Source organism: Protopterus annectens, chromosome 14.part0 (assembly GCF_019279795.1).
Source record: "Protopterus annectens isolate FY-2018-M chromosome 14.part0, PAN1.0, whole genome shotgun sequence".
Classification (NCBI taxonomy): domain Eukaryota; kingdom Metazoa; phylum Chordata; order Ceratodontiformes; family Protopteridae; genus Protopterus; species Protopterus annectens.
This window is the reverse complement of record NC_056748.1, coordinates 1000515566-1000540513: the sequence shown is the minus strand read 5'-3', so window position 1 is coordinate 1000540513 and position 24948 is coordinate 1000515566. Positions and strand designations below refer to the sequence as shown.

The 24948-nt window shown below is 41.8% G+C and overlaps 1 protein-coding gene across 3 annotated transcripts in view; it reads left to right on the top strand.

Moving 5' to 3' along the window:
• Nucleotides 1-24948, top strand: part of BNIP3 (BCL2 interacting protein 3) — a 317078-nt gene that overhangs the window by 213045 nt on the left and 79085 nt on the right. For all 3 annotated transcript variants that reach the window (XM_044056808.1, XM_044056809.1, XM_044056807.1), the window contains 2 exons: nt 24464-24570; nt 24651-24800. In XM_044056808.1, coding sequence (XP_043912743.1) covers nt 24464-24570; nt 24651-24800 — 257 coding nt within the window. The remainder of the gene's footprint in view (nt 1-24463; nt 24571-24650; nt 24801-24948) is intronic.

The following is a 24948-nucleotide window of genomic DNA, read 5'->3' as shown; positions in this document are numbered from 1 at the left end:
TTCCCTCGGATAGGGATTCTAGGGCATTGGAGAGATGGGGGAAAAAAGTTTACACTTCTGCTACCTTGGCTGTAAGGGCTTTAAATTGTCAGTTTCATATGCTTAAATATCAACAATACTTAATGTCACTGCTAAAACAGAAAATGTTGACAAATTCTGAATGTTCTGAAAACAAGGAAATGCAGGATTTATTGCATGCAGCTGAACAAGTGGGAAAGCATACTTTGCAATGTGGTTTTGACTCACTGGAGGCCTCTTGCAGGGCCGCTGTTACAGGTTCTGTTATTAGAAGGCATGCTTGGTTAAAGGAACAGAATCTGCCTGATCATGTTAAAGCAAAATTATTGGATGCTCCATTACAGCATGATACTTTGTTTGGTGTTAAGGCAGAAGAGGTGTTGAAGAAAATGGAGGATAAAGCGAAATCTATGCAGACAGTAAAGGATTTCTTACAGGTACAACCACCAAGATTTAGCAGGAACTGGCCTTCTAAGAATTGGTCCTCTCCAGTGTCAGACAGGCCACAAAGAGGCAGATACAGACGCCCTAGAGGCAGACAACAACCCCAGGGCTCATACAGGCCCAAACAATGGGGTGCTCCTACCTCCAAAAGCGGAGAAGACAAATCACAGCCATATAGGAAACAGTCCCAATGACTTCCCTCTGCCAGTGCCAAGCACTTATCTTTTGGCAGCACCCTTAGGGGGAAAGCTATCACTTTTTTCACAAAATTGGCACATAATCACCCAGGACAAATGGGTCTTAAATATAGTCTCTCAGGGCTACAGGTTCCACTTTCACACCCTTCCAAAGGCAAAAGGTATGCCAGACCTGCCACACAATCAATGGGCAGAGGCACAAAAGCAAGTTTCATCTCTCATGGACATGAGGGCTATTCAGCCAGTATCACAACAAGAGCAGGGACAAGGATTTTACTCAAGACTTTTCTTAGTACCCAGAAAGGACAAAGCCTGGAGACCAATTCTGATCCTGTCTATTCTAAACACTTTTATGGACGTTCCAAAATTCAAAATGTTGACTCTGCAGCAGCTTCTGCCCATGCTGGGCAAGAAGGCTTCGCTTGTAACTTTGGACCTCAAAGAGGCATACCTGCATGTCCCAATCAGACAATCTTGCAGAAGATACTTCAGATTCATAGCTGGCTCAATGCACTACCAATTCTCTGCACTGCCCTTTGGCTTATCTACTGTGCCCAGGGTCTTCACAAAATGCCTGGCACCAGTAATTGCATTTTGCAGACAAAGAGGAATTCAAATATATCCCTATTTGGACGACTGTCTTATTCAAGCAGAGAACAAAGACATTCTACTAAAGCATCTGGCATTTGTAAAAAGATTACTAATTTGCCTAGGGTACACATTAAACGAAAATAAATCAAAACTTGTACCCTCTCAAGAGATAATATTCCTGGGTGCAAGCTTAAGTACAACTGCCCAGGTGGCTTATCTCACGCCAGACAAACAAAGGCAACTGACTTCTTACTTCAAAAGCATGGCAACAAAGACCCAGTTATCTGCAAGAAAAATTCTGCAGGCTTTGGGCTTCATGGCATCCTGCATTCTGCTAATTCCATATGCAAGACTGCATATGAGGAAGCTACAATGGTATCTAAAAAGTGTTTGGACTCAACATTGCCACAGCCTGGAAACATTCATTACTCTAATTCCCTGCCTGCAACAGGAGTTTTGATGGTGGGCACAGGCCTATCACCACAACAAGGGACAGCCATTCACTTTACCCACAGCCAGGCAGACACTAACAGCAGATGTATCAGATTATGCCTGGGGGGGGCCCACATGGCAGGAAAATGTATTCAGGGCACATGGCCCACAAGCCAAAGGCATCTTCATATCAATCAAAAAGAAATGCTAGCTGTACAGAATGCCCTGACAGCCTTCAAGGATCTACTTCATCCGGGGCAACTGCTGATAAAGATGGACAATACTACAGTCATGTGGTACATAAACAAGCAGGGAGGCACACATTCTTTCCCCCTCTGCAGACAAGCCATGATTTTGTGGAACACAGCATTGACTTACCAAGTACACCTGCAAGCACAATTCCTGCCAGGAAAGACAAATGCTCTGGCAGACAAACTAAGCAGAAACCTCTTGGATCCTCATGAGTGGAAACTAGATCCACAAATCTTCAGCATGAGAACAAGGAAATGGGGATGCCCAGACATAGATCTATTTGCCTCCCCTCACAACTGCCAACTACAGAGATTTTGCACAAGGACTTATCACAAACAAGCATGGAAAGTGGATGCGCTGTCATTCAGCTGGAAAACCCTTACAGTATATGCCTTTCCTCCACTGCCTCTATTCCCCAAGGTACTCCTAAAGGTCAGACTAGAGAAGCCAAAAATTATACTGATTGCCCCGGATTGGCCACGCCAGCACTGGTACCCAATCCTAAAGAGCCTGTCTCAGGGCCCAGCCTCGACATTACCTCAAATTCCTCATTTACTGACCCAACAAAACAATCAGATCCTGCACAACCAACTCAGAACTCTAAATCTGGCTGCATGGCGGATAATGTAACCATTCAGAACACACCTCTTTCTAAAGCGGTTATGGATGTTATTTTGGAGGCCAGGAGGCCCAGCACCAGAAAATCTTATGCAGAAAAATGGAAGAGATTCTGTGCTTGGAACCAGGCACAAGGAATTGACACGCTTGTACCAAATATTCCTCAGATTTTACAATACCTAACTGAGATGCTGGGCAAAGGCCTATCCTTCTCATCAATTAAGATCCATGCCTCTGCCATTTCAGCTCATTACAATACGGGCCCACCTATTTTTTCGCATCCACTGCTAAGGCAGTATCTCAGAGGGGCCAAAAACATAAGACCTCCAAGGAGAGCACCAATACCTGCATGGGACCTCAATTTTGTCTTGGAAAAGCTCACACTGCCTCCTTTTGAGCCAGCCAATACTGCTGAGATAAAATTCTTATCATGGAAAACAGCTCTGCTCCTAGCAATAACTTCAGCAATAAGAGTCTCAGAGTTACAGACATTAATGGCTGTGGAACCTTTTATTATTTTCCACCCGGACAGGGTTTCTCTAAGGATAAACCCAACTTTCATGCCTAAGGTAGTATCCAGTGTGGCTCTTAACCAAACCATTCATTTACCTACCTTTTATCCAAACGCACAGAATAAAGGGGAGAGACCTGCATTCTTTGGACATACACAGACAGTTACGCTTCTACTTGGACAAAACTAAAGCTTTCAAAAAGAGTGAGCAACTTTTAGTGGCATATGCTGCAGGATCACAAGGAAAGGCTATTTCAAAGCAGACTGTTTCAAAATGGATAGGCCACTGCATTCGTTTCTGCTATTCACAACATGGCAAATCAGTACCCAAGGGCATTAGGCCACATTCAACCAGAGCAGCAGCCACTTCAGCAGCCTTCCACAGAGGAGTACCAACCAAGGATGTTTTGGAGGCTGCAACTTGGACTTCAGTGCACACTTTTACAAAGCACTACCACTTACCTCTTTACTCTAAATCCAGAGCAGGCTTTGCCACTGCAGTTCTGCAGGGCCTCATAGCCACTCCTAATTCTATTTAGGCCCAGCCTCCCAACCTCAGCTTTGGGATTCAACCCAAGTGTAATGACTGCAACAGTGAAACACGATGAACATAATACAGTTGTGTACCTACCATAAATGTAGATGTTCGAGTGTATTCACTGTTGCAATCCAGGTTACCCTCCCTCTATCCCCCTTTTTCATTGCTGGGACTTCTCTATTCTATACAACCTATGTGGTGTATTTGTTTGTAGATGAAGGTAATGATTATGTTACTGCATGCTTTTTTATAAGCAGAATTTTTAGCCTACCTTTTTGGGGGCACCTGACATCTGGGGCAAGAAAAACTGAAGAAAATGGCGTCGGCTGCATCTTTTATACCCCTGGCGCACTGACGTCAGGGAAGAGGCGACAGCAACTGACGCCTGACCAGGACTTTGGAATTCAGGCCGACTGCGGGTAGCCTGCCAGCAGGATAAACCAAGTGTAATGACTGCAACAGTGAATACACTCGAACATCTACATTTATGGTAGGTACACAACTGTACTGTTATGTACACTTACCATAAATGTAGATGTTCAAGTGTATTCACTGTTGCAGTCCTGGTTACCCTCCCTCCAGCCCCCTGACTTTTATTGACTATACCTCTGTTCTTGTTTACTATGCTTAAAGCTTTCTTGTGTATTTGCTTTATTGTTGGAGGTGTAACCTTGTATATAATTGCTTCCCATTATGGGGGTACCTGACATCTGGGGCAAGAAAAACTGATGTAATGGGGTCGGCTGCATGATTTATACCCCTGGCTACCTGACGTCATGGAAGATGAGACAGCAACCGACGCAGGACACAAGACTTTGATAATCAGGCCGACTGAGGGCTACCTGCAAGCAGATAACCCAAATGTGATGACTGGAACAGTGAATACACTCGAACATCTACATTTATTGTAAGTGTACACAACTGTACTTTCTCTGCACTGCCTTTGGCTTATCTACTGTGCCCAGGGTATTCACAAAATGCCTAGCTCCAGTCAATGCATTCTGCAGGCAAAGAAATATTCAAATGTACCTTTACCTGACTAATTCAAGCAGAAAGCCAGGACATACTATTAAATCATCTGGTATTTGTAAAGAAACTGCTTACCTCACTGGGGTACACCATAAACAAAAAGAAATCTCATCTAGTACCCAGCCAACAAATTGTATTCCTGGGAGCAAGCTTGAATACAAATACCCAGATGGCCTACCTCACGCCAGAGAAACAAGTTTATCTGACAGCCTACTTCAAATTAGTGGCCACAAAGACCCAGCTAACTGCAAGGAAAATACTGTAAGCTGTGGGGTTCATGGCATCTTGCATCCTATTAATTCCATATGCAAGACTGCATATGAGGAAACTACAATGATATCTAAAAAGCCTATGGTGTCAACATTCTCAGGACCTGGAATTAATGATTCCTATCATCCCTTGTATAAAGACAGAGTTCCTTTGGTGGGCCTGCTACCACAACAAGAAATTGCCATTCACTCTACACCCTTCCGCCCAAACCCTAACAACAGACGCATCAGACTATGCATGGGGGGCTCACTTGGCAGGGTACTGCATTCAAGGCAAATGGAACCCAAGTCAAATGCACCTGCATATCAATCAAAAAGAAATGTTAGCTGTACAGAATTCCCTGACCGCCTTCAAGGACCACATTCTTCCAGGACAATTATTGGTAAAGACAGACAACACCACTGTTATGTGGTACATAAACAAGCAGGGGGGAACCCACTCATACCCTCTCTGCAGACTAGCCATGGCTCTGTGGAACACAGCCTTGAGCTACCAAGTGCACCTACAAGCTCAATTCCTGCCAGGCAAGCTAAATTCACTGGCAGACGACCTAAGCAGAAATCTCATGGACCCACATGAGTCGAAACTGGAACCAAAGATATTCAACATGTTGAGAAACAAATGGGGGAGCCCAGAGATAGACCTGTTTGCCTCCCATCAGAACTACCAGTTGGACAAATTCTGCACAAGGACTCCCCACAGATAAGCTGGGAAAGTGGATGTCCTGTCATTCACCTGGGAGAACCTCTCAGTTTATGCCTCCCCCCCCACCCTGCCTCTCCTCTCCAAAGTTCTACTAAAGATCAAACAGGGCAAACCAAGGACAATACTCATTGCACCAGACTGGCCACGTCAACACTGGTACCCCCTCTTGCGCAGTGTGCCATTGCTGGAACCATGGCATCTGCCTCAGACCCCTTCCCTGCTGTCACAGCAGGAGGGCCAGATTCTGCTCCGCCAGCTTCAAACCCTGAACGTTGCAGCCTGGCTAATTACCTGAGCTCTCCATTACCATCCCTCAGTAAGCAAGTGCTGGATGTCATTTGGGAGGCAAGGAGGCCTAGTACTAGAAAATCTTATGCTGAAAAATGGAAAAGATTTTGTTCCTGGAGCCAAACTCAGGGGATGGGCACAACAGTGCCCAGCTTGCTGCATATTCTTCAGTACTTAACAGAGATGCTTCACAAGGGCCTTTCCTTCTCTTCTATTAAAATTCATGCCTCTGCCATTTCAGCACATTTATAATATGGAGCCACCCCTCTTTTCTCATCCCCTGCTGAAGCAATTCCTCAGAAGGGCCAAAAACTTAAGACCACCCAGGAGAGTCCCTACTCCCACCTGGGACCTTAACTTTGCATTGGAAAAGCTCACTCTACCTCCCTTTGAGCCAGCTGCAACTGTGGAGTTGAAATTCCTTTCTTGGAAAACTGCCTTTCTTCTAGCCATCACTTCAGCAAGAAGTGTGTCTGAATTACAGGCCCTCGTGGCAGTGGAGCCCTTCATAATCTTCCATGCAGACAGGGTGTCCCTCAGGACCAATCCTTCCTTTTTATGCCCAAGGTGGTATCCGGTGTGCCCCTTAATCAGTCCATCCATTTTACAACCTTCTTTTCTAATCCACAAAACAAAGGAGAATGAATACTGCACTCTTTGGACGTGCACTGACAACTTTGATTTTATTTGGACAGGACTAAGCCTCTCGGGAAAACTAAACAGCTGCTAGTTGCCTTTGCTGCAGGGGCAGAGGGGAAGGCCATTTCAAAGCAAATAATTTCTAAATGGATGGGCCATTGCATCCATTTCTGCTATAAGCACCATGGAAAACCTACCCCATAGGGGATAAGATCACATTCCACCAGGGCTGCATCTACTTCAACACCCTTTCTTAGAAGTGTTCCTACCAGGGGCATCCTAGAAGCTGTTACCTGGAGTTCTGTTCATACCTTCACCAAGCATTACCACTTGCCTATTTTCTCAAAATCCAGAGCTGGTTTTGCCACTGCAGTCTTGCAGGGCCTAATAGCTGGTCCTAATGCTCTCTAATTGCCTCCTCTCTTCCTTAGCTTTGGGAATCCACCCAAATGTAATGACTGCAACAGTGAAACACGAAGAACATAGTACAGTTGTGTACACTTACCATAAATGTAGATGGTCGAGTGTATTCACTGTTGCAGTCCTGGTTACCCTCCGTCCAGCCCCCTGACTTCTGTTTGCTATACCTCTCTTCTTCTTTCCAGTTTTTAAGCTTTCTGGTGTATTTGCTTATAGTTGGAGGTGTAACCTTGAATATAATTGCTTCCCATTATGGGGGCACTTGGCATCTGGGGCAAGAAAAACTGATGTAATGGCATCGGCTGCATGCTTTATACCCCTGACTACCTGACGTCATGGAAGAAGAGACAGCAACTGATGCAGGACCCAAGACTTTGATAATCAGGCCAGCTGAGGGCTACCTGCAAGCAGATAACCCAAATTTAATGACTACAACAGTGAATACACTCTTAATATCTACATTTATGGTAAGTGTACACAACTGTACTTTTGCCTAGCTTGTCGTCGCGCATCAGCTTACTCTGAGAAAATAGTATCACTGAAGCTGGAACTGGGACATATGCTTACATGATGTACTTCTTTGTTAAAAAAAAGTTTCATTCTTAAACTGTCTCTGAGACCTAATAATGACTGCACAGATCTTCGGACTACATAAAATTGCAAGCTGTAACTTTTCCCAGCCGAATGGCATGAAAGCACTACTGAGCCTTCGGTTTAAATCTCTTCACCTCCATAAGCAACAAGCTTTGCATGGTTGACCAAATTAAGTTGCTCACCAGCCCTCACTTTAGCAAATGTTTCTGCTGACATTACATTACACTTTGAACCAGTGTCTGCTTTGAGCTCTGTGGGTTTACTATTGCTCAGGACAGCACAAAATACTTTGTTTTTTCAGAAAATCTACTGTATTAAGCTTTTCACTGACCACTGATGCACCATCTACATAGAAAGTAGGGTTGCAGCTCTCTACATAATAACTTGCTTTTTTGAGTGACCGTTTTAAATAACTGAATAATGCTTGCTTGATTTACAAAACTTTTGAAAATTATTCCATTTTCTTACACTTGTAGCATTGTTGACCAAATGCTAAGCACTTTTCTCTTTTAGAATCATGATTGGCTCCCCAATTACGATAGTTAACAGTAAGACTTGACTTTGGTTTTGCTGACTCCCTCTTGTACTGTACTGAGCATGACATTTTTATTGAGCTAGTTTTGGAACTTGCTAGAAAGCTGCGGGTTTCCTTGCCACACCCACAGGGTTGCTGCTGCCATGTGCTTAGGCCTCTTTCTGCTTGCCATGTTTTGCATGCTGTCTACGTTTGCTCTAGGGGCTGTTGAAACCATGCCCTTGTCACTTGTAAGCATACTTGTGTGCCCTTCTGTGAGCTCATGAATTTGACAAATCTCTGTGACTTTGCTTAATGTTAAATCACTGTCGTGAAGCAAAATCTTTCTCACTGCAGCACTATTAACATCACACACAAGCCAGTCCTTTATTAACTTATCTTTCAAGTCACCAGATCTGTTCGTTTTAGCCTTGTTTCTAAAGTCAGTGATATAAGCTGCAAAAGTTTCACCTGGCTTTTGGTCTCTTGTATAAAATAAGTGCCTCTCTAATGTAACATTTGTCTGGGGGTTGCACATTTCTCTAAATTTACGTTTTAAGCAGTCAGGGTCCTCCCTTGATTCAGCCGGTAACACAATGTGATGGCTCCCCCCGTCTCCTGCATATACTTCTGGTGCATACACAAATGAGTGCTCTCTTTCAATAAGTGGACTTGGTCTGCGAAATGCCTCTGCCATATTAACACACAGTAGTGAAGGGATTTGAAATCTTGTACGAACATGCACACATATAAACATGTGCAAACCTTTATACCAGTACTTGTAATTATGCCCAATAGCACAACAAGCTCTTTGAAATAACTGCATTTTGCCAAATAAGTCTCAGTGGCACAAGAGCACTCTGAAATCACTGTACTGTATCAGTGTAAGAAATACTTTGAAATAACTGTACTTTGCGAATAAACTGTACACAATGGGAGAAGCTCAGAGTAAGAAACACTTTGAGATGAATGCACTTTGCAAATAAACCGTATACAGCACAAGAACCCTTCAAAATGGCTGTACTTTACAAAATAACTCTGCACAGTGTAAAAAACACTCTGAAATGGTGGCTTTCTGCCAGTAAGTGCACACAGCACAAGAAATATTTTGAAATGGCTGTACTTTGACTGCACTGTGCAATATAACTTTAGTTTGCACACAGCAAACTCTTTGAAATAATTGCACCATCATAAAGCACACACTCTGCAAACACTTTGTACACTCTGAGATACTTCGAACAACTCTAGTTATTCTTTGAATGGCATTGCTCAATGCGAAATAGTAGTTAGTGCCAAAACATGGTCTTTTACTAAAAAACATGCAGTCTCCTTGCTCTTAAGCTTAATTTGCCCTTTTATTGTACTTATTATCCCTTTTTAATCACTTATCATGCTCATTATACTTTTCTTGTGCCCATTTTACTTTAAACATGCTCATTATGCAAACCAAAGATAATTCTGAGCCCCATATGAATAGTTTTATCAGTTTTATGAAATATCTTGGTTTCGAACATTTCGTTTAATTGATAGTGTGGTTTGTGCCTTTCGTTTGATTAATAATGCGTTTTGTGCCTTATAAATGCTCCGTTTCATTTTCTTTGCCAAATAAATCATTTGTGCAGTTATCTTTACCTTTAGCTTGTTTCTGGCCCTTTGTAAAATTAGGCTTTGTAACTTAAACTTAGATAAACTTATAAACAGACTAACTGCCACACTCATACATGTTAACACTCTGGCTGTATTCTCAAAGTGGCTCTACTGACTGCACGTGTTATCCCAAACAGAACCAAAATGCTATCCTCCAAAAAAAGGAAGCCAATCTGGTGGTCCCCTGCCATAAACAAACTCTACAGCAGAAGGAAGAAACTGTTGCAAAAGAGAGTAAAATCCCATGCGTGGAGGAGCTCCCTGGTCAGCCTCAGTAAAAAACTGAGATCTCTTATATGATCCTCCATTGCTAGCTACGAAAACAAAATCGCCACTGATTCTAGAGACAACCACAAAGCATTCTATCGCTATGTCAAGAATCTCAGTGGCAACACCCAGATCTGCTCTGAGCTACAGCACAACAGCATGAAAATTGCAGAACCAACTGATATTGCCAACATCCTGGCAGATACGTTCAGTACTAACTTTACCCCCACTCTCACCCCCTAAAGGGCCCATATCTATACAGGAAGAATGCAGAGTCCCTGTAATCACAACTACGCAGGTAAAAGCTGCACTCTCTAAAGCCAAAAACACAACATCCATGGGACCGGACAATATCCCAGGCTGCGTTTTACACGAACTTCAGAACAAACTGGCTCCCCACCTAAGCACCATGTTCAATCATAGCTGCACGTCAGGCTTTGTGCCCACTGAATGGCACACAGCAACAGTTATCCCACTCCACAAAAGGGGAGCCACCACTGATCCCGGGAACTATCGTCCTGTTAGCCTGACGAGCCTGGTCTGTAAGGCCATGGAACGTATCACCATGGAACTCATAAACAAAGACATTGGTAACCCCCAAACTCTGGACCCCACCCAGTTCGGGTTTGTGAAAGGCAGATCATGCCTCCTGAATCTGATCGACGTCTTTGAGGCAGTCACCAAAGCCGTAGACGAGGGTAAGGTGGTTCACACAGCCTATCATGACTTTGCCAAGGCTTTCGACACCATCTCCCATTCTGGAATTGTAGGTAAACATACTAAACTAGGTATAAATCCCTACGTCACAAGATGAGTTGCCAACTGGCTCACTGGCAGAACCCACGCTGTAAAAGTTGCAGACTCTAAATCTGACTTCAAACCAGTGACAAGTGGAGTACCACAGGGTTCAGTCCTGGGACCTCTCCTGTTTGGTATCTACTTCTCTGAAGTACAGGCTAACACAGAAGGCCTTTGGCTACCGAAGTTCGCAGATGACTGCAAACTAGGAGCCATAGCTGAGTCCCCAAATGATGTGGAGATCCTACAGAAGGGCCTCACTGAGGCAGATGCCTGGTGTCGGAGCCATGGCCTCAAGCTCAATGACAAAAAGTGCATTGTCATCCCTTTGGTAAAAACTCTGTACCCATGAACTACCACATAGGTGACATAACGCCGAATGTGTGATAAGATACCTTAGGATCCAGGTGGACAATATTCTCTCCTTTGATAATCACATCGCCACAGTAGTCAGGAAATCCTTCTATGTGGCACACCTCATCACAAAAGGGTTCTCATCCAGGAAAAAAGAGGTCATTGTTCCCCTCTACTCGACACTCATTAGACCCATTATAGAGTACAACACCCCTTTTGAAATGTACCTCACAAGACATCTGCAGCAGCTGGAAAGGCCACAGAATTTATTTTTATGTATTTATTTATTTATGTTTATTTTACATTTGTTAACCGGGAGGGTCCGACTGGAAAAGCTCCAAGTGATACATTTTTAGTTTCGATAGTTGTAGGTAATACAGAGAGTATAGACAGTACAGATAACACAGACAATACAGTCCTGATATTGACGGGAGATACATTTTTAGTCTAAAACAATTGAAGTTAATATAGATAGTGCAGAGAGTACAGACAATACAGATAAACAATGCAGTCCTGGTATTGAAGGGTTGTTACAGACATTTTTTGTAGGAGAGAGTCAGGATGTGCTTATATAGCTGTATATAGTGGTAGCTTATGCAGGAGTACAGTTGTGAAAGTATGTTAGATACATTTTTATTGCCAACCGTAGAAGTTAGAAGTAGAGACAATTCTTTAGTCAGGTAATAGTAGTAATACTGATTTTGTGCTCTGAAGTACCTCACAAAGAGGATTACTGGCCTCAAACAGATGCCCTACACTGACCATCTCAAAAAACTCCAGCTTTACTCCGTAGCATATTGCCTACTCTGAGGTGATCTATGCCTAACATATAAAGCTATGTCAAACCCAGAGCTGTTGGACACGCAACACCTAAAGAAATCCCAATCCCTCTGAGCTACACGCTCTAGGGACCTAAACCTTGTCACCACAATAAACAGGACATGCTGGAGGGATAGATTCCTGTCCCAGAGACTTCCCATACTCTGGAACAAGCTACCCATCTATGTCGAGCAACACGCTCTAGGGACCTAAACCTTGTCTCCACAATAAACAGGACATACTGGAGGGATAGATTCCTGTCCCAGAGACTTCCCATACTCTGGAACAAGCTACCCATCTATGTCAGGCAAAGTTTTTTCATTAGCACTCTTCAAGAAAAATCTTGATGAGTGGATGGGAAATAGGAAATACACCCTGGGGATCACTTCTGTGGCTTTGCTCGACAGGGGCACAGGAGAATAACTTTCTTGGGTGGCGTAAGCCAGGGAACCTTGTTGGCTAGGCTTACTTAGGCCCTTGGGCCAATAGCCTAGTACCTACCTATGAACCTAAGTATTAAATGGTTATCCATAAACAGGAGAAGATTGCCACATTGCCTCAGGTTACCCATATCCACCAAACTTGCTGTGGAGATACTAGGAAAGTGTGTATCCATGGTTGAAGATCCTTATTATGTAACTTACAAGGGGATGGTACAAGCGGGTTTACAGCTGGCTAGCTTGAGTGCTGTTAGAGTAAAGGCTACAATCAAGATTAAGTGGGACTAAACTCATAGCGTGGTGCTCCTCAGTGCGCAAACTAATTGTTCTTTGTGCATCTAAGTACTGAAGAAATTTCAGGGGTAGTGTCATGCAGAAATTTTTAATTCTACTCTCCTGCATCTATACAGATCACTGTTAACTGCCACGGAACATTAAGGAGCATCACACAAACGTGACAACTATATAGCAACAGAGAAAATTAAAAAAATAAAAGGAGCCCTCTGGCTAATCAGAAATAACACACCTTTCTGTTCTTTAAGTATTCCTGGGTTAAGAAATTATTGCAGTCTCCTCTACTCACACTAGAGTTTAACCAAAGCGGTTCTAACTTCTGATCACAAAAAAGGACAAAAAGTCCAAATTCTCCAAGAAATACAGTACAACAGTGCAGTTGAAACATTAAACAGTATACAAACGAAGTGTAGAATCAAGGAAAAAGTTTTGTTTAAGGATATATTTAAGCAAGAGCACCTTCTGTCTGGTAGCATGGTCACCAAGCATTGCTAACCTCTGTGGGAATGAGCCAAGTGACATGCAAATGTGATGACTATACAGCAGCAGAGAAGATTAAAAAAAAAAAAAAGGCACTCTGGCTAATTAAAAACAGGACACCTTTCTGTTGTTTAAGTAATCCAGGGCCAAGAAATAATTCTTGGCTAGGCTTGTAAGAGCCTCAAGGTCAAAGCCTAGTAACTTGCTATGATCACAAAAAGGGCAAAAAGTGATGCTGTATTCACTTTTCCTTTCAAAGAATAGTCAAAAGATGTAACACCTTGCAAGGGAATTATTCCAGCAAATTGTGTAAATATGTATGACAGTAATGCTAACAACTTTTATCTTGAGTTTTTTTTTTTTTGAGTCTGCACTGTCCCTTTGACTTTACCCTTTCATTCTGGATAGTTAAGACTTGGGGTGGTGATGGTGGATGAGATCATATATTGGAATTTGTGCTGGTCCAAAAATCTCTTGAATCACACACAGAACAATCCCAGAGCTGTTATTGTATTTGAACTGACATTCCTGGCTAGTATGATGCATCTTAAGCTCTTTCTTTACACTTTACAGTTCCTAAGTTGGCATGAATTTTCTTAGCAAAGTTTTTCCTTTAATTGATTAGGGAGTATTATTGTGTAAGCCTTAAACATCAGATCTTGCGCATAGCTGATATCTTCTTTCAGATAAAAAAAAGTATGGTTAGATATCTGTTCTCACAGCAGACTTCTATTCTGGCCAAACTTTCATTGTCACATTTCAGAGCATTCCCATCTCTGGGTCATTCTTAATGTACTCCTGTAAGTTTTGTAAACTTTTTTTGAAGTCATAGACAAAGTGGAATTATCCAGTCTCTTAGTTTTGCCACATAGGATATTCTACTTGTTGTTATGGCAGATGTATATGACATAGAATGTCTGTTGTATGCATCTTTTTTTTTTCTTGGCTTACTCTGTCATACTTCTGTAGTATAAGCATTTTTTGCAGTCTTGATGTTGCCGTGTATGTTGACCTTAAGTGTACTCAGCAATTTTTTGTGATGTCTCATCCAACACTTTTTTCCAGTATAATTGTGAATCTTTTCACACACAAGTGCTATGGCTAGTAAAACTTTGTGTGTGACTTAGTGTCATACATTATCCAGTCTGTACACTGCAACATTAGGATTAGTAGTCACAGACGTCCTCTGTGGAATGTCTCTCTCTAGCTTGAGCTCCTATCCTCACTCCCACAATGCAACTCTCCTCCTTTAGTTCTCCAAATTTTGTTTGCCACTTTCTAGCATTGGATCAGGCTTTCTTAGCTGAAGGTTTACAGCTATTTTTTCATGGTGTTTTTTGAACTGTACAAAAGAAGCAGTCTTTATAATCTTATACTTGGTTTGCTAAATTTTATGTATTTGCTTATTATATGGCTTTGTTTAGTGGGAAAGTTTGACTGGGAAAAAGCCTCTTTTCAGTGGAAGCCCAGGGTGAAAAGCTCAAAAAAACTATGTTTATATACCGTGAGACATAAAGTGTAAAATGTGTACAGTATTTGGTGACATATGACAATGCATCTTTCTATTGCATGTTAAAAGTGAAAGGTGGTATTTATGTACAACAGTACTATGCATTATAAATAATAGAACACATTTGTACAGTAAATCACAAGACATTGAATACAGTTACATCAATCACAAGTCCGTTAATCCAGTTTTATCAGGAATAGTGAAGAAATAGTTAAAGCACGTTTATATGTGAGTGGGAGTAAAGTTTAGTGGGTTTAATAGAATTTGCAGAGTGGAAGGAATATATTAATAAGTAATGCATTGCATGTAGGAGTAAAAGATATAGCTACAAAGGGATAGCAATAGGAATTATTGTCTAGGTTAGAAAGTTAAGGTTTTGACAGTATTGAAGTTACAGTGGTAAAGTTGCCTAAGCAATGCCTAAAGTATTTTCTGTTGGTGATTCACATTGGCAGCACAAGCAATTTAGGAAATAAGTTTTAATTGTAATTTGAAAAAGGTGATCATGCTGAGTTGTCTGTTGTTTGGAAGAGAGTTCCATGTTTTTCCATAGAGGTGACATGAATTGCCAAAGATTAGATTGCAGTATGGCAGGAAGGCCTTTGTCGTTTGAGTGTATTGGTCATCCAGATGACTACCATTACAAAAGGGAAGACGCTGGATGACACTTATCAGGTTGATATAACAGTTTCTATGCTGCTTTGAGTTGAGAGAGCTTTAAGAAGTTAGGAAGTTCTTGGCATTTTGAGTTATTTGATGGCAGTGCATTGGTGAGTTGAACTGAGTAGGTTAGTGGCAAATGTTACAATTTTATTGTAGCATCTTTCTTGTTTTCACTGGGGGTTAGTGAAAATGGGGGATATGTATAAAAGTGATGGTAGTAAAGTAAGCCGATACAAAATCTGTTAGAAAGTGTTTTGTCCTATTTTTATAGACTCAAGTTTTTTGAGTTTGGTTTACTGTGTGAGTGTGAGATACGTTGGTCGAATTTTAAGTATTTGTTATGATCCCAAGGAGTTTACTTTGACAGACTACCTCTATTTTTATATTGTTGGACGATGGAATGGAAAAACATTATAGGTTCATAGGTAGGTACTAGGCTATCTGCCCTAGGGCATTTATAAGCCCAGCCAGAATATTAGACTATATTCCTGAGCCTCTGTCCAGCAGGGCCATAGAAGTGATCCCAGGAGCAAATTTACGATTTCCCATCCACTCATCAAGATTCTTCTTGAAGAGGGTCAGCGAGGGGCTCTGCCTAGCATGGACTGGTATTCTATTCCAGAGCGCGGGAAGCCTTTGGGATATGAATCTATCCCTCCAGCATTTCTTATTTATTGTTGTGCTAAGGTTTAAATCCCTGGAGCGTGTAGCTCTAATGGATCTGGTTTTCTTGAGGTGGAACATGTCCAACAATTCTGGGTTAGACATGGCCTTGTATGTCACGCAGAGATCACCTCTGAGTAGGCGGTAAGCAACTGAGTAGAGCTGGAGTTTCTTTAGTCGAGCTGCATAGGGCATCTGTTTGAGGCCCACGATCCTCTTGGTGAGGTATTTTTGAGGTTTCTCCAGCTGTTGCAGGTGTCGGGTAAGGTACATCCCAAATGGGGCATTGTACTCAATTATTGGCCTGATGAACAATGAGTAGAGGGGCACAATGACCTCTCTTGATCTGGATGTGAATCCTTTTGTGATTAGGTGGGCTATATAGAAGGTTTTTCTAACCACTGGCAATGTGATTGTCAAAGGAGAGGTTACTATCTACTTGGGTCCCCAGATCCCTAATTACATCTTCCGTAATTAGTGGATTACCTCCTATATGGTAGTTTGTGGGCACTTTGTTTTTCCCAAAGGGGATGACTATGCATTTTTTTGCATTTAGCTTGAGGCCATGGTTCTGACACCAGGTATCAGTCTGCGTAAGGCCCTTCTGGAGGTTGCTTGTGTCAGTCGGAGAGTCTATTATGGCTCCCAGTTTGCAGTCATCTGCGAACTTGGTCAGCCACAGTCCTCCCGTGTTTGCCTGCACCTCAGAGAAGTATATACCGAACAAGAGGGGTCCCAGGACTGATCCCTGTGGGACGCCACTTGTAACTGGTTTAGAGTCGGACATGGCACCCGCAACTCTGACCATGTGAGTTCTATCCCTGAGCCAGTTTGCAACCCATCTTGTGACATATGGGTTGATATTTAAGCTGGTAAGCTTATTTATGATACCAGAGTGGGGTATTGTGTTGAAGGCCTTTGCGAGGTCTAGGTAGGCTGTGTGGACTACCTTTCCCTCATCTAAGGCTTTAGTAACTGTTTCGAAAAAGTCAACTAGAATTAAGAGGCAAGATCTGCCCTTAACAAAGCCGAATTGGGTGGGGTCCAGTGTTTGGAGGTTCCCAGTGCCTTTGTTTATGAGATCCATGATGATGGGCTCCATAGCCTTGCAGACGAGGCAAGTCAGGTTTTATAGGGCGATAGTTCCCGGGATCCGTTGTGACGCCACCTTTGTGGAGCGGGATCACTGTTGCTGTACGCCATTCTTTGGGTACATAACCTGTGGTAAGGCTGAGTTGGAACAGTGAATTCATGTGAGGGTTTAGTTCATTTTGGAGCTCGTGTAAGACGCAGCCCAGGATACCATCTGATCCCATTGATGCTGTGTTTTTTTACTTTGGAGAGGGCTGCTTTCACCTGTGTGTCTGTGATGTCTGGGAGACTGCATTCTTCTGGGATAGACACAGGCCCTTTTGGGGCAGAAGGGGGGGGTGAAGTTTGCACTGAACCTGTCCGCCAGGATGTTGACAATGTATGTGGGTTCAGTGTATTTTGTGTCATTTTGCACCAGCTCAGCAGATCTGAGAGCTGTCACCCAGATTCTTGACGTAGCTAAAGAACGCCTTGTGATCATCTTTAGTGTCTTTGGCAATTTTTCTTTCAAAGCTGGCCTTTGATGATTTTTATGAGGGATCGTAGTTTCTTGCTAGTACTGATCAAGGATGCCTTCCCTTTTTGGGATTTTACCTTGTCATGTAATAGTTTCCTCCTTTTGTTGTATAGCTTATTTATGGCCGGGGTCCACCAGACTGGTCTCCTGTTTTTGGAGGAGTGAGTCTTGGTTTTACTTGGGATGGCACGATGCATGCATTCCTGTAGGTGCTCATAGAGTGCATTTGTGAAGGATTCTGTGGTTTGGGTAGTATTTTCCATTTGCCCGGGGGCTTTGAAACTTTCCACCTCGGTCTTGAGAAGTGTGAAGGTTGCTTTTGAGAAATGTTTCACAGTGGTTTCCTTGGCTGGGGGTGGGGTCGGGATGTGGATGTCCATTGTGATAAGTTTATGGTCCGATCTTACCAACGAGGGATTTACCTCTGGTGTGGAACATTGAGCCCCCATGTTGGTGATGATCAAGTCCAGTATGTTGTCCCCTCTTGTGGGAGTGGTGACCAGTTGTTCCATGGCATTTGAGTTTATAAACTCCAGGAACCGTTGGGCAAAAGAGTTGGGACTTGAGTAGTTTTCCCAGTCAATGTTTGGGTAGTTGAAATCCCCCAATATCATGGTGTTTGTTGAGACCTTTATATTCTCCATTGTTCCCAGGAATGCCGAGTGGGGATCCTGAGACAAGGTGGGTGATCTGTAACAGGCTGTGAACTGAAAAGCAGTTTTACCTACTGTTAGTTGCATATGGATGGTCTCCACTGCCTCGTGCAGTGCCACTAACCTGGGGGTGTGGGTATCCTTGATGAAAATGGATACTCCCCCGCCTTTAGTATTCCGGTCCGTGTTCTGGGGCCGAAAGGAATGGTATGAGTTGAATCCTGGTAGTGCTGGGGTGCTCTCTGGAGCCTTGAACCAGGTTTCTGTTACTGCACAGATATAGATTTTCTCCATACTGAGGAGTGCCTCGAGTGCCTGCATCTTGAGGTTTAGACTTCTGGCGTTGAGTAGCATTACCCTTAGTTTTTAGCTTCTGGTTTTGTCTGTGGAGGTGGGTTTGTCTTTTGAGCCTTGCCTAAAAAAGGCACTTTGGGGGTGGCAAGAGCCTTAGCCAGTATTCAAAAGCCTAAGGGTGACAGGTGCAAGCCATCCCTGGCGAAGCAACGTGGCTTGTCGAGCATGTCATCCCAGGCTGACAGACACTGGATCCCCTTTGAATGACACCAATAGCTTAGCCAATTGTTAAAATTGATAATTTTGTCTTTATACTGCGGCATCATTCTTGGTGAGGGCAATATGCTACTCAGGGTCAGGGTCATACCGGCCTGGGCTACATGATCAGAGAGCTCCTGTATGTCTCTTTTCATGTAGTCTAGGGAGGTACATCTCAGGTCATTCACACCAACATGGACAATGACAGAGTCATATTTGTACCTGCTGTGGAGTGACCTGAGTGCCTGTGTTATGTGGCGGATCCTGGCTCCCAACCGGCAGCTTACAGTGACCTTCTCCTTGTTCAGTATGGTGAGTGGGACGTTAGTGTGCCTGACAGTAGAGTCTCCAATTACTAGTGTATTAGGTGTGTTATTTAGCCTTAGGGGCTGCAGCTGTGTGGCACACTGACTTTGTGAAGTATGTGATACGTGAAAGTTGTTGTGGGGTAGCGGTTGCTTGGATGTCTGCTTTGGATGTCTCTGCTGCTTTGGCAGATTTTTATTTAGAGTCTCCGAGTATGTTTTTGTATGTTTATGTGTCTTGTTTGCTGGTGCGTTTGGTCTATGTGAGACTGGTTGTGTGGTGCGAGTGGTTTCCTTCTCCTCCTGACTGATTGTGCCAGTCTTGGGTTGAGAGAGCTCAGCCTCCAATTTGGCTGTATAGTTGCATCTCTCACAAATATTTGAGTTTGTTGGAAGAAGGAGAGGGTTGTCTGTGTACATAAGGCAATTGTAACATTGCCTCAAGATTCCCAGATTTACCAGCTGGACTGGAGAGTATACCTGAAACTGTGCTTTGGACATGCCTGGATAGTTTAAAGAACTGGTTTATTGATTGTCCGCAATGGACGAATAGGGAACCTTGTACTTCTGGATAGTATAAGGGGGTGTAGTGGTAAAGTTTGTTAGTGCTTACTGAGAAATTTGAGCAAGTGCTGGGCTGTAGAAAGAAGGTTGAGTGCTTACTTTGAGAGTTTGACTAGTTCTAAGGGAAAAATTGAAGAGCAGACTTTGTGGAGCCGGGAATTGTTAAAAACTGCTTAAACTGCGCTGTGCGACGTTGCACGATGCGCAAAACCGCGCTAAAGCGGGTTTTAAGCTAGGGAGTTTGAAAGAGATGGGAAATGGCCCAAAACGGCCAATAAGCTATTAGTTACTGGCTGAGACCACTCCTCCAGGAACAGATAGGCTGCTCAGAGCTCCCCGCTCTCACTGGTGAACAAAGAAGATTCCTTCTATCCAAGGAAAGGTATGGGCAACACAGGAACTATGACACAGCCTAGAATTCAGCAAGACTTGAAAACTGGACTATTCTAGTTCAGAAAAGGCGGGAAACAAGGATTTTTTTTTTGTTTGTTTGTTTTTTCACTTATACAACAGAAACTAGGCACAGGAGTACAGTAAATGCTTTAAATCGGCTAACGCACTTGAGTGTGTAGCCTACAACAATTAAACAAGGCAAAAACAACTTTTAAAGTGCAAAACACAAAAAAAATGCAGAAAAACAAACTTTGCAGAACTCAGTTAGAAAACTCGCTTTTTGGCAAGACTAAACAGTCGCTGGTAGGAAGGTAGAAAAAAAGTACTTATGTGATTTGGGGGAAAATATATTAGTTGTGTTGTTTTGAGGGATTAGCATGAGTTGGGACATTCAAGGTGGACTTTAGTGGAAGTAAATGTCTGTTGGGTTGTCCAGGTCTGACATAGAATTTTCAGAACATATTATACTAGAATCATCAGCATGTTGATAGTTTGGCTGTTGTGTGCAGGTCATTAAAGAAGACTGAACAATGGGGATCCAAGAGTAGATCCTTGTAGGATACCTGTCGTTACTAGTAGTAGAGAGGAATATGACGTTTTGCCATTTCACAGTCTGAAACCTTTCTTGTAAATAACTAAACAAAGTTATGCAGTTTTTTGGAAGCCCTGAGAATTTATGTAGAAGCAGAGAGTGAGTTTGTGTCAGAGGCTTTCTGCAAGTCAATGTAGAGAGCTGATAACTACTTTGTTTTCATTTCTTTTATGTTGAATTGTGTTAAGAAAAGATTGTAGGGCAGAAGTAGTATTGTGGCCAAGATTAAACCCATGCTTGGTGGAAGACAGGAGGTTGTTAGTGGTAAAGTACTGACTAATGCTGGAGCTAGATGTATTTTTCAAGGATTTTGGATGTCAGGCTGGCAAGGGATCTTTAGTTTTAGTTTTATTGAGGTACCTCCTTTGTGAGAAGACATGATGTAGGAGTGTTTACAAACAGTGGGGATATATGATTCTGCTATTGATGTGTTTATTAGAATGGAACTGGGGTAAGCTAGAGGATCACTGGCTATATTAATGTATTTAAAGGGTTATTGTCTGTGGACAGGGTTATGGATTTTGGTTTCTGGAGAAGTTTTTTTTTTTCTTTATAGTTCAGATGTGGACTGATTTCAGAGAAAATGTAGTTGTTGGGTTAGATGGCTGAGGCTGTGAATTTTGGAGGGAAGTCTAACTGAGTTTGTGTTCTTAGAAATTTTCCCTGAAGGCTGCCCTAAAAACACCATTACGCTACGCAACTTGAACATCAGTGCGATAGGGGAAGATGGTGCGAATCTCAACAAAATCCTTGTACAACTCAGCCTAGAACAACTCCTAAAAAAAGCCAACTAGACTCAACTATCTGTGAAGAAACCTTTCTAGTCTAGATGTCATTATCACCACTATTGGCCACTGTTGTATCAGTATTAGTATTCTTAACTGGCTTAAAAACTGCCCAGTACTTTCCCTTTAGACATTCAAAACTGCAAAGCCCACACCCTAAATAACACGCTGACCATTCCAAAACCAAAAGCTAGCCATCCTAGACCAGCTGTTATGTAACATTGATTGGTCTCCATATCCCTTATAAGCAACCCAACAGTATCAGTGATATATTTCATCAGTAACTTTATTTCTATTCAAGACTCCTTCTCCTGTGTATGTAGGAGGCTTTGGGGTCAGAAATGCACATGACAATCCAGTGATATAAAAACTGTAATAAAACAAAGAGACACCACATGGCCAGCCTGGAAATAAATCCCTCTGATAAACTTACTTCTCTTTAAGAAAACAAAGCAAATTACAGCAAATTCTGCAAAATCAATCAACTTATAAAGTAAGCACATGGCTGCTATTAGTAATCCAACACACTTTTAGAAAGAAATAAAGGAGATAATGTGTCACAGCAACAAACCTACTTTCTATCCCAGTGTGTTAACAAGTAATGACAGTTCTAATCAGGCTGAGGATTAAAACAACTTTGTTTTATCTAGTATACAATAAATCACTATTTTTTATCATCTCCCATTATCCAGTTAGGCCTTCATGAAAGTACCCAACTTCAGCTATACTAGCTAAATATCCAGCTGTATTCCATTTTGGGGACATTTCATTAAAAAAAGTAGCAATCTGTTTTAAAACCTGAAACTATCCTCCTTCAAATTCTAATCACCATTCCACTTTCATTCATAGAGAAGCAGAGAAAATTGCTAAACTACTAGCCTGCATATAGTCTTCCCCCAAGTATAGGAATAGTACCTCCATTCTTAAAACATTCTGTCATAATCCCACTTCCAAAGATACCCTCTCCCAAAACTCTCAGTGGTTTAGGCTTGTCTATACTCTCTACCTCATAGCTAAAGTGTTTGAAAAAATCCTCAGCATAATGACTTCATCTCATAGACACAAGGAACACGGTTTGATTCTGACCACAGTTTATTAGCTAGGCTTAAAATGGCCATCAGGCAGTTAGCCTAGTATTCTTCTATGAACTTATGAACAAATATTCAAATATACCAAAACCATGTAGCTGCTATCTGATAAGCAACGTGGGTCCAGAAATGCCTTTATGACAACAATAGCCTGTTCTCTACAACTAACTCCATCCACACCAATATCAGTTATGGACTTATCATTGTATGGATATTCTCTATATGACTAGGGCATTTGAAACGGTAAACCACAATTTACTGCTTAGTGAGTTGCCTAGTTTTAACTCCACCCATAGTACCATACAGTGGTTCCAAAGTTATCTCAAAATTAGAATGTTTCAAGCCCAGAATAATAACCTTTTATCATCCTACGGTACACTTATCATAAGAATGCCTGAAGATTCCATTCTGAAACCCATACCGTTTTCCTTATTCATTATCGTCCTAACTGAAGACCTTCCATCACTAAACATCATACTATATGCAGATGACATCCTACCAGTTCATACCAACAAATGCCCATCTAGAATATAAACTAATCTACAACAGTCCTTTTCAGATCTATCCTAGTGGACTAAATGTAATCATCTTGTAAATAACCACAAGAAAATAAATATGCTATTCTTATCACCTCAAAAAAGTCCCCACATCTAGCATTATGGATAACCATAATGTTACTACAAATAACTAGGTCTTACCATCAGTCCTTCACTAACCCGTTCAACACTTGAAGAAGTGGACAGCACTATTTTTCATCTTCTAATACCTCCAGCCCACATTGCCATAACCAAAAATGTTATCCATCCTAAACTGGAATATGTGCTACCACTTTTAACCTTTTGCTCAGTCTACAATACCCAAAGGTCATAGATCACTGAAAATAATGTCTACATTCACCCTTCTTTCATACAGTTGATCTCACTGCTGTAGCCTCCTACATAAGTTATAATGGCGTTCAGTCATTGAAAGGGCAACACATCTGTTGGGTACTCTTTTACACAAAATACTAAAAGGGGACTGTTGCTACCCCTGAAAAAGATACTTAACTTTCTTATGGAGCATAACTGCTCTCTGAAATGCCCAAGAAGAAAGTATTACATTAAACAGAACTTCTTTTAAGCCAGCATTGGTAAGCATGCTTTCTCCCAACAGATCCCTGTCTCATGGAACAAACTCCCATCTGAGATAAGGAGTCTTGAGTCACTAGACCCTGTGTGGAGTGTTGCACAGTAATGTAATGTGCAAATGCCTTAAAAATAATGGTTAAACCCCACTGCTATAGCCATGCATGCTCCACCTCTAGCCAGCCAGTTAATCTCTCCTCACAATAAATATCTAAATGGTGCAGCTATATATGCTGTAAATAGTGTTTGCTAAATGTATAGACGTTTCACATTTTTGATTTATTTTCTACTCTGTCTTTAGCATATGCATGCTCTGTGTTTTCTAAATTTTACCTAAAGGTTGTTATCCCAGACATGGAATGAAAGGTGTAACGTAAGATGTGCTGCGTTATTTATGTGTGACAGCTATTTACATTTTGTCTATATTGCATTGTATATGAATGCACATTATTCTGTTTCTATCATTTTTACATTCAGGTCATGGCTGAAAAGCATCTTCAGGCCAGTCCACCTTCCTGGTTATCAAATAATAAAACAACATGCAGTGTGTACTGTAGGCTACTCCAAGAATTGTATTTGTTTATTGGGGTAGTGCACCTGATCACACTGACCATTGTAACACTGTGAGATTATCATGCACTGCAGTTTTCTATTTTATAAACAACTGATAGTGTCTATGTATTCTATTGTTGATTAAACCGTCTTGCAGACTTGCAGTTTAATATCACAACTCTATACAATTCTGTCAGTAATGCTGTAATATACGTAGCAGTGGTAGATTAGCGTTTTCTTTCTCTTTGAAGTCTGAAGAAGATTTTCTGGAAAGAAAAAATGAAGTAGAAAATATCTTGAAGAAAAACGCTGACTGGATTTGGGATTGGTCAAGTAGACCAGAAAATAATCCACCAAAGTAAGTCATGTTTTGAGTTATTAATGACCCTTTTCTTTTTATCTTATGTATGTAATTTTCACTTTTGTTTTGTTTTTCAGAGAATTTCTGTTTAAACACCCAAAACGTACAGCCAGTCTTAGCATGAGAAATACCAGTGTTATGAAAAAAGGAGGCATCTTTTCAGCAGAGTTTTTAAAGGTGTTCCTTCCTTCACTAATCCTTTCTCATTTACTTGCTGTGGGTCTAGGGTAAGTAGTAAAGTTGCTTTTGAAAAAAATCAATATTCACAGATATAGTGCAGTGTTCTATAATTTAATATGTTTGCAGCTTTGAAGCCATAGGGAATGTGAGAACAGGATAAACTTTACATTATCACATTTAAAACGGCTTGCTCAG